Raw genomic sequence first — 9,309 nt, forward strand, 5'->3', positions numbered from 1 at the left:
TGATGAGGATTTAAGGATATATTTAATCCATTTTAGAATAAGGCTGTAAAGTAACACATTGTGGAAAAGGGGAAGGCGTCTGAATATTTTCTGTATGATGTGAATAATAATGAAGGTGAGAGCCCTGTATGTCCAGTGTGTCTGTCTGTGTCCTACTGTCCTTTCAGTCCTCCTCCTATCCCCCCCCTGCAGTAAGTCTAGTCCTCCTCCTATTCCCCCCTGTAGTAAGTCTAGTCCTCCTCCTATTCCCCCCCCCGCAGTAAGTCTAGTCCTCCTCCTATTCCCCCGCAGTAAGTCTAGTCCTCTTCCAATTTCACCTGCAGTAAGTATAGTCCTCCTCCTACTCCCCCCTGCAGTAAGTCTAGTCCTCCTTCTATTACCCCCTGCAGTAAGTCTAGTCCTCTTCCAATTTCACCTGCAGTAAGTCCTTCTCCTATTCCCCCCCTGCAGTAAGTATAGTCCTCCTCCTATTCCCCCCCTGCAGTAAGTCTAGTCCTCCTCCTATTCCCCCCCTGCAGTAAGTCCAGTCCTCCTCCTATTCCCCCTGCAGTAAGTCTAGTCCTCTTCCAATTTCACCTGCAGTAAGTCTAGTCCTCCTCCTATTCCCCCTGCAGTAAGTCTAGTCCTCCTCCTATTCCCCCCTGCAGTAAGTCTAGTCCTCCTCCTATTCCCCCCTGCAGTAAGTCTAGTCCTCCTCCTATTCCCCCCTGCAGTAAGTCTAGTCCTCCTCCTATTCCCCCTGCAGTAAGTCTAGTCCTCCTCCTATTCCCCCTGCAGTAAGTCTAGTCCTCCTCCTATTCCCCCCTGCAGTAAGTCTAGTCCTCCTCCTATTCCCCCCCTGCAGTAAGCCTAGTCCTCCTCCTATTCCCCCTGCAGTAAGTCTAGTCCTCCTCCTATTCCCCCCTGCAGTAAGTCTAGTCCTCCTCCTATTCCCCCCCCTGCAGTAAGCCTAGTCCTCCTCCTATTCCCCCCCTGCAGTAAGTCTAGTCCTCCTCCTATTCCCCCCTGCAGTAAGTCTAGTCCTCCTCCTATTCCCCCCTGCAGTAAGTCTAGTCCTCCTCCTATTCCCCCCTGCAGTAAGTCTAGTCCTCCTCCTATTCCCCCCCTGCAGTAAGTCTAGTCCTCCTCCTATTCCCCCCCTGCAGTAAGTCTAGTCCTCCTCCTATTCCCACCCTGCAGTAAATCCAGTTCTTCTATTTCCCCCCCTGCAATAAGTCCAGTCTGTACTCTATCAGAGTAAAGTTGGTGATTTTGGCGATGGGCTCAGGCATGACGAACTCTCTGATCCGTGTGTAGCCCATGTTCTCATACAGCCTCTGTGCATCAGTCTGCACTACAGACGTGTAGAGGATGACAGCAGGGAAGCCTCTCTCCCTGCTGAAGTCTGCCACTGTCCTGCTGAGAGCCTTGGCGATGCCCATACCCCGGTGTGTCCGGCGTACAGACAACCTCTTCAGCTCCATGTAGCCTGGTTCCCTCTCCGCGGGCAGGCAGGCCACCGAACCCACCACCCGGCCGTCGCTCTCAGCCACCCAGAAACACGAGTCCTTGTTCTCCAGGTAGGTCTCCTGGATGTGGTTGAGGTCCTTCTTAAGGGAGGTGTCGATGTAGCTGTTGAAGAGGTAGCCCACCAGCTGCTTGGCCCCGGCCAGGAGGAGAGTGACCGCTACTACAGGCAGCAGGATGGACTTGGAGCTGGCCAGCAGGGCGCAGAACGTGACCATCAGGATCATCTGGGTCAGGGGCCGTTTGAGGAGGTGCATGAAGGAGGAGGGGACGTGCTCGCTCATCCCCATGGTGAAGATCTCCTTCACGGACTCCTTATCGTCTTCCTCAAACCTCCGGATAGTGATGCCAGCCATGGCACTGGTGGGTGGCACTGCTCTGCCCTTCAACAGAGACAACAAAGTAAGAGCTGAGTCTAATCACTACCCGCCACCGTTCAGTTCAACAGACAAACATAGTCATACGCTCGAGTCTCTCTTCCAACAACCCCCCATAAACACACACACACACACACTCGTTGTCGTGGCACTAGTCTGCCCTGAAGGGCAACTCCGCCACTTGTTTGTTATTACGAAGTATTTATTGATGTCCTACACAGTTTGTGTCATTTTATGATTTCACGTCTATTGTCTGTTTAGTGATTAATTACGGCCACCACATCTGTTTGGTGAATAGGCATATGGTTAACACTTTACATGAAGGTTCCATTTGTAAAAGGTTTATAAAAAGGGTTTGTAATTACTTTAACGGTTATTTAATCATTTGTAAATGCATTATAAACCACTAATACATGGATTATAACAAATTGGTCAAACTAGTGCGATAGCCAGTCAGTGCTTGCCAAATAGTGAGCCACTACCTCTATTAACCATGTATAACTGCCCTTAACAATGTGCATAATATTGAACCATTATGTATCATCATGCAACCTCATTTTCAATGGGATGCACAGTTCAACAATAGTTATTTTTCTCACTTATGGGTGTGATGTATTGATGCTCTGCCCTAGGAACAGAAATGGTTGGTTTTCAGACCATTGGTCAAATCCCATGATGTGTCTTGCCCCACGTTGGAAACCCTGGTGATGCATTGGTACACTTATTTATTCCAGGAATGAAGGCCTCGTCTCAAGATCTCAAGACATATTATTGGGGTGGTTCGGTGGTTTCTGAGAAATTCCCCCTGACTTTGTGAGATCTGCCCATCTGTGAAACGCGCTTGAAATAAAGACGACCTGGAACGTGGTCAGTGGCTTGTAGGCTGTGTGTCGAAGCCAGAAGATGCTCAATGTGTTTATGAACGCTCAATTACCGTGAGATTATTTGCTTGACCAATCACCGGCTGACTAAATGTCGTGACCATCACAGCCCTAGCTCTCGCCTCACCTGAATGTCACCTGACTGCATTGCCTGGAAACACAACTCTGGCAAAAAAAATGAGGATTTGAATCAACCTAGTTGACTAAAACAACCATATGGCCTCAGCCAGAATGTTGAATACAATTATATTTTACACTTCTTTACAGGTTGTCCATGTGGTTGGTCCCTTTGGCAGTAGGAATGTGAGACAATATATCCACAGGAAAGTATAATTACATCACATTTTCAAAGCGCTAGTAGTGCATTCAGACTTCTATCACCTGAAGCATGTACAAAACCATGTAAACACTTACCTGAGCTCGGCAATTATGCATGCATCTCCTGCATGTATTTTTTAAAATATTTTTTATAATTGTATTCAACATTTTGGCTTGTAGAGTTAGAGAGGAAACTTTCCTTATTCAAACGCTCATTTCTGCCTGACAGAGTGCAATGCAATTCAATGTCGGGTTTCCAGGCAACTGACTGCAGTGTCAATGTCCTATATTTCAGTCATCCAATTAAAGAAGATGCGACATCAAACCCTAGCTATAATAAAAACCGCTATTCGATACCTAGCTAGCTATATTAGTTATTCGTTTCTCCCGATTAGCAAATCATCACGTAACTCTCCTGGCAAACTAAACCTAGCAAGCTAGGTAGCTATTAGCTCCGAATTGTTACCTAGCTAGCTAGCGAGTTAGCCAGATCACACGTTTGCATTCCATCAAAACGTGGATGATTAATCTTTCAGCTGTAATGGAAACGATTTGTAAGTGATAACCCACCTGATTTCGATATGGCTCTGAGAAATATAAATCCAACTTTTGGAGAGAAATCGAACAACTAGAGGTTGTTGTTGTTTGTGTTTCTAACTTCCGCATTCACGGAGGTGGGAGGGATTTAGGGTATGTCTTGTTTCCGATTGGCTGAAAGGAAGATTTAGATTAATTCATTCGCTCCTACACTTATTTCGCAGTTTATTTTTGCACCAATTATAAAAAGGATGAAGAAACACTGCTAAATAAAACATGGCCAATTTATGTAGAACGGTACAACAAAGGGGGGCAGCTAAACGTGAAATATTATCTTGATATGCCATATTTATAGGATTCAGTGTGGCTCAGTTGGTATAGCATGACGCTTGCAACGCCAGGGTTGTGAGTTCGGGACCAGTACGAAAATGTAGGTACTCACTATTTTTAAGTCGCTCTGGAGAAGAGCGTCTGCTAAATGATATACACCAGCTCACATATGATTGAATAACTTTTCCACAAGCCACAGCAAAGAGATTGAGTCCATCGGTGGAGACCAATGATGTATTACTGAACAAAAATATGAAGGCAACATGTGAAGTGTTGGTCCGATGTTTCATTTGCTGAAATAAAAGATCCCAGAAATGTTCCATATGCACAAAAAGCTTATTTCTCTCAAAATGTGTGCACACATTTGTTTACATCCCTGTTAGTGAGCATTTCTCCTTTGCCAAGATAATCAGTCCACCTGACAGGTGTGGCATATCAAGAAGCTGATTAAACAGCACAGTCCCGTGTTGCTCAGTTGGTAGACCAGGGTTGTGAGTTCGATTCCCACGGGGGGCCAGTCTGAAAATGTATGCACTCACTAAAAAAACTGTAAATCGCTCTGGATAAGAGCGTCTGCTAAATGACTAAAATGTAATATGTAACATGTTAGTCATTTAGCAGACGCTCTTATCCAGAGCGACTTACAGTTAGTGAGTGCATACATTATTTTATATATTAAAAAATATATATATACTGGCCCCTCGTGGGAATCGAACCCACAACCCTGGCGTTGCAAACACCATGCTCTACCAACTAGCTACATCCCTGCCAGCCATTCCCTCCCCTACCCTGGACGACGCTGGGCCAATTGTGCACCGCACCATGAGTCTCCCGGTCGCGGGAGATGCATGCATAATTGCTGAGCTCAGGTAAGTGTTTACATGGTTTTGTACATGCTTCAGGTGATAGAAGTCTGAATGCACTACTAGCGCTTTGAAAATTTGATGTAATTATACTTTCCTGTGGATATATTGTCTCACTTTCCTACTGCCAAAGGGACCAACCACATCGACAACCTGTAAAGAAGTTTAAAATATCATTTTATTCAACATTCTGGCTGAGGCCATATGGTTGTTTTAGTCAACTAGGTTGATTCAAATCCTCATTTAGTCTAGTCGAACAACTAGCGTTATATTGACTACGTCAGGTTCAGTTTTGTCACACAACACAATGACACAGATATATCAAGTTTCCAGGGAGTGTGCAATTGGCATGCTGACTGCAGGAATGTCCACAAGAGCTGTTAACAGAGAAAGTGATGATAATTTATCTACCATAAGCCACCTCCAATGTCATTTTAGAGAATTTGGCAGTACGTCCAACCGGCCTCACAACTGCAGGCCACGTGTAATCACGCCAGCCCAGGATCTCCACACCCGGCTTCTTCACCTGCTGGATCGTCCGAGACCAGCCACCGGGACAGCTGATGAAACTGAGAATTTCTGTCTGTAATAAAGCCCTTTTGTGGGGAAAAACAAATTCTGATTGGCTGGGCCTTGCTCCCCAGTGGGTGGGCCAGTCTCCCCAGTGGGTGGGCCTATGCCCTCCCAGGCCCACCCATGGCTGCGCCTCTGCCCAGTCATGTGAAATCCATAGATTAGAGCCTAATGAATTTATTTCAATTGACTGATTTCCTTATATGAACTGTAACTCAGTAAAATCGTTGAAATTGTTGCATGTAGAGGGTAGAGCTGCCGCTTTCAAGGAGCGGGACTCTAACCCGGACGCTTATAAGAAATCCCGCTATGCCCTCCGACGAACCATCAAACAGGCAAAGAGTCAATACAAGACTAAGATTGAATAGTACTACACAGGGAAAGGGCAGACTACAAAGGGAAGCCCAGCCGCGAGCTGCCCAGTGACACGAGCCTTCCAGACGAGCTAAATTACTTCTATGCTCGCTTCGAGGCAAGCAACACTGAAGCATGCATGAGAGCATCAGCTGTTCCGGACGACTGTGTGATCACGCTCTCCGTAGCCGGTGTGAGTAAGGCCTTTAAACAGGTCAACATTCACAAGGTCGCAGGGCCAGACGGATTACCAGGACGTGTACTCCGAGCATGCGCTGACCAACTGGCAAGTGTCTTCACTGACATTTTCAAGTGTCTTCACTGACTGAGTCTGTAATACCAAATCAAATCAAATTTTATTGGTCACATGCGCCGAATACAACAGGTGCAGACATTACAGTGAAATGCTTACTTACAGCATGTTTCAAGCAGACCACCATAGTCCCTGTGCCCAAGAACAATAAGGTAACCTGCCTAAATGACTACCGACCCGTAGTACTCACGTCTGTAGCCATGAAATGCTTTGAAAGGCTGGTCATGGCTCACATCAACACCATTATCCCAGAAACCCTAGACCCACTCCAATTTGCATACTGCCCCAACAGATCCACAGATGATGCAATCTCTATTGCATTCCACACTGCCCTTTTCACACCTGGCCTTAAAAAAAAACTAAGGATAAGAGGCAATTAAGACATTAATGAGCGAGCTAGGACGGACGTAGTCAATATAACGCTAGTTGTTCGACTAGACTAGATGAATGAGCTAGGACGGACGTAGTCAATATAACTATTTGTTCAGCAGTTTTGAAATGTACAGCGACAGAATTCAGAACATGGGCCGTTCTTACAGTGTTCTCCCTGTACACCAAGTCAGAACCGTAGGATAAATAAAGGGGGCATATAAGCAGACAATGAAAGCTCTTACAATATTTGATGATTCTCTAAAACAGGTTATAGGCTACATGTGCACCACCAAGTCAGAACAGTAGGCTAAATTATGAGGGGGAAAGGGACCAAATTATTAGGGTGAGGCTCATGGTTTACTAAAAGCTTACTACACAACATACACTCAGTATTACTTTCTTAGCTACAGTATACATATCTCCCTGGCATATTACATCATTTAAGCAGCAGCATACAATACATTTTGGGACTCACCTTGTTGTGCTGAGCTCACTTGAACAGGAAGGTGGCGCAGTGGTCCTTGTGTCCTTTGTCATCAAAGTCTGGCTTTCTCTGGATTTATGGTGATTTCAAGACAACTGGGAAAAACAAGGTCGAATCATGACGTCAGTGATCTTCAGGTCGGAGCTCTAGAAAGAGGCCCGAGTTCCTTTGAATTCTGAGTTGGATGACCGTTCAAAACTTATTTTCCCTGTCGGACCTCGTTTTTTTCAGAGTTCCCAGTTGTCTTGAACTCACTGAAGTCTGAGATTTCCCAGTTCCGAGTTTCCAGTTGTTTTGAACGCGGCAGAAGTCATGCTGGATTGACAGCATGGCCAATGTATTCAACCGTTTCTGGCCCTTGTTGAATGTTTATCCTTTCAAGCTTGGAAAAAGACCCTTAAACCCAGACTTGCAAAGCAGGCTAGTGATTGCTTTGCAACACTTGCAGTTAGCCACTGATTCCTTCCAAACCACTCATTGTTGAATTTGCGATTTCCAACTTGTGTAATGTTTATGTCCAATGGCTGATGAGCACCGATACGTTTTATCTATAATTTCTCTTCATATGACAAGGATTGAAAAATATTTGCCAGTAGATTGTCGACGTGATTCATGATGATGACTGCTTGTCTAGCTTGCTAGCTAAGATTTTGAAAGTATGATGTTGACATGATCAAATCCAATCAAAGCTACCGTAGATATAACGTGATTTGATGTCATTTTATCTGTGGCCAATGACCTTGGGCCTTCTTGGATGGGCACTTACTCTGGCAGTACCCAAGGGGCTTGAATTTTCGAGATCTCCCTGTAGATTTTGCGGTGACGTAGTGTCCCCACGAGTGACAGAACACTGAGCCAATCACGGCGCAACTAGAGAACATTACCAACCCCTACGCTCCGTATGTTCCGCTGGCTGCCCCACCACCACCACAGAAAGCACTGAGCTAGGCTGAAACACCTGCATTTTGGAGCTGCCTTACTCAAGAAAGCAAAAAAAGAGACCATGTTTGTATGTGGCTTTATTAACTCAATGATGTGACACGTATTCGTTCCAAAATAACACGCAAAACAGGCCTGCCCAACCTGCCCTGAATGATGGGTCGCAACTGATTATGACTCATACTGTGGTACTCTATTGACAGGCTTTGAAGCCACCGGTCGGCCATATTGGCAATCCCCCAGTAGAAGCAGTCCTCCATAGGAATGAATGGAATTCTCCAGTATTTCAATTAAATGTTTCAAGGACAAAATTACGTGTATTTAAGTATTTTTGTTGTTGTAGCGGGGACAGTAACATTAGTAATTTAAAAAATATATATACTTGAAAGAAAATGCTTTTATATGCTTTATTTTTTTATTTGTATGTTTAACTCACATAATATTTACATTTACATTTACATGCTAGTCATTTAGCAGACGCTCTTATCCAGAGCGACTTACAGTTAGTGCATACAATTTTTCATACTGGCCCCCGTAATTTAAAAGTATGCATTAAGGTGTCTGCAATAGAATAAATGTGGCAAAGACGAATGTAGACGTTAATAAATGCATTTCTAAAATACTTTTTATAACGGTGGGGGGAGCGCCAAGATGGAGGCACGGCGGCATCGACACAGCGCCCCCTACCAGTCATCTAGTGTATATATAAATCACTGGTGGAGACACAACAACGGATCATCATCCGTTCAAGTAAAAGCTTGTTCACAAGTACATTGTAAAGACTGAAAAAATAATTTGATTGAAAACGTTTGTTTCTTTATTTCATTTACACTAGCTACATGATTGTTCCCTCTTTTTGAACTATAACGATAGTCAGAAAAACAAACAAACAAACAAATAAAAGGACAATTATTCAGTTTCCCAGTAAACAATTAGTGTTGGTGTAAAACAAGACGTTATGCATGCACTTCCCAGCCCGATGTGATATCGGAGCGGAATGAAAGCAACTCTGTTCATTTACGTTTTGTTCTTTGAAATTATTTATTTCGCTCATTGTTCCTCTCCCTCCCTTGTTCTCCTCTCCCTCCCTTGTTCTCCTCTCCCTCCCTTGTTCTCCTCTCCCTCCCTTGTTCTCCTCTCCCTCCCTTGTTCTCCTCTCCTCTCCCTTGTTCTCCTCTTCCTCCCTTGTTCTCCTCTCCCTCCCTTGTTCTCCTCTCCTCTCCCTTGTTCTCCTCTCCCTCCCTTGTTCTCCTCTCCCTCCCTTGTTCTCCTCTCCTCTCCCTTGTTCTCCTCTCCCTCCCTTGTTCTCCTCTCCCTCCCTTGTTCTCCTCTCCCTCCCCTTGTTCTCCTCTCCCCTCCCTTGTTCTCCCTCTCCCTCCCGTGTTCTCCTCTCCCTCCCTTGTTCTCCTCTCCCTCCCTTGTTCTCCTCTCCCTCCCTTGTTCTCCTCTCCCTCCCTTGTTC

The 9,309-nt window shown here is 45.1% G+C and overlaps 1 protein-coding gene across 2 annotated transcripts; it reads right to left on the reverse strand.

Moving 5' to 3' along the window:
• Nucleotides 1-925: 925 nt before the first annotated feature.
• Nucleotides 926-3,757, reverse strand: LOC121544218 (N-acetyltransferase 8-like). Of its 2 annotated transcripts, none has more exons than XM_041854133.2 (2): nucleotides 3,653-3,734; nucleotides 926-1,884 (listed from the first exon to the last, which is right to left on the reverse strand). In XM_041854133.2, exon 2 carries the CDS (start codon nucleotides 1,860-1,862, stop codon nucleotides 1,194-1,196), a length of 669 nt encoding a protein of 222 aa, XP_041710067.1. In that variant the 5' UTR covers nucleotides 1,863-1,884; nucleotides 3,653-3,734; the 3' UTR covers nucleotides 926-1,193. The 2 variants fall into 2 exon arrangements, with proteins under 2 accessions (XP_041710067.1, XP_041710066.1); XM_041854132.2 differs by having other exon boundaries at nucleotides 927-1,889; nucleotides 3,653-3,757.
• Nucleotides 3,758-9,309: the final 5,552 nt, after the last annotated feature.

This window comes from Coregonus clupeaformis, chromosome 29 (genome assembly GCF_020615455.1).
Source record: "Coregonus clupeaformis isolate EN_2021a chromosome 29, ASM2061545v1, whole genome shotgun sequence".
In the NCBI taxonomy this organism is placed as follows: Eukaryota; Metazoa; Chordata; class Actinopteri; order Salmoniformes; family Salmonidae; genus Coregonus; species Coregonus clupeaformis.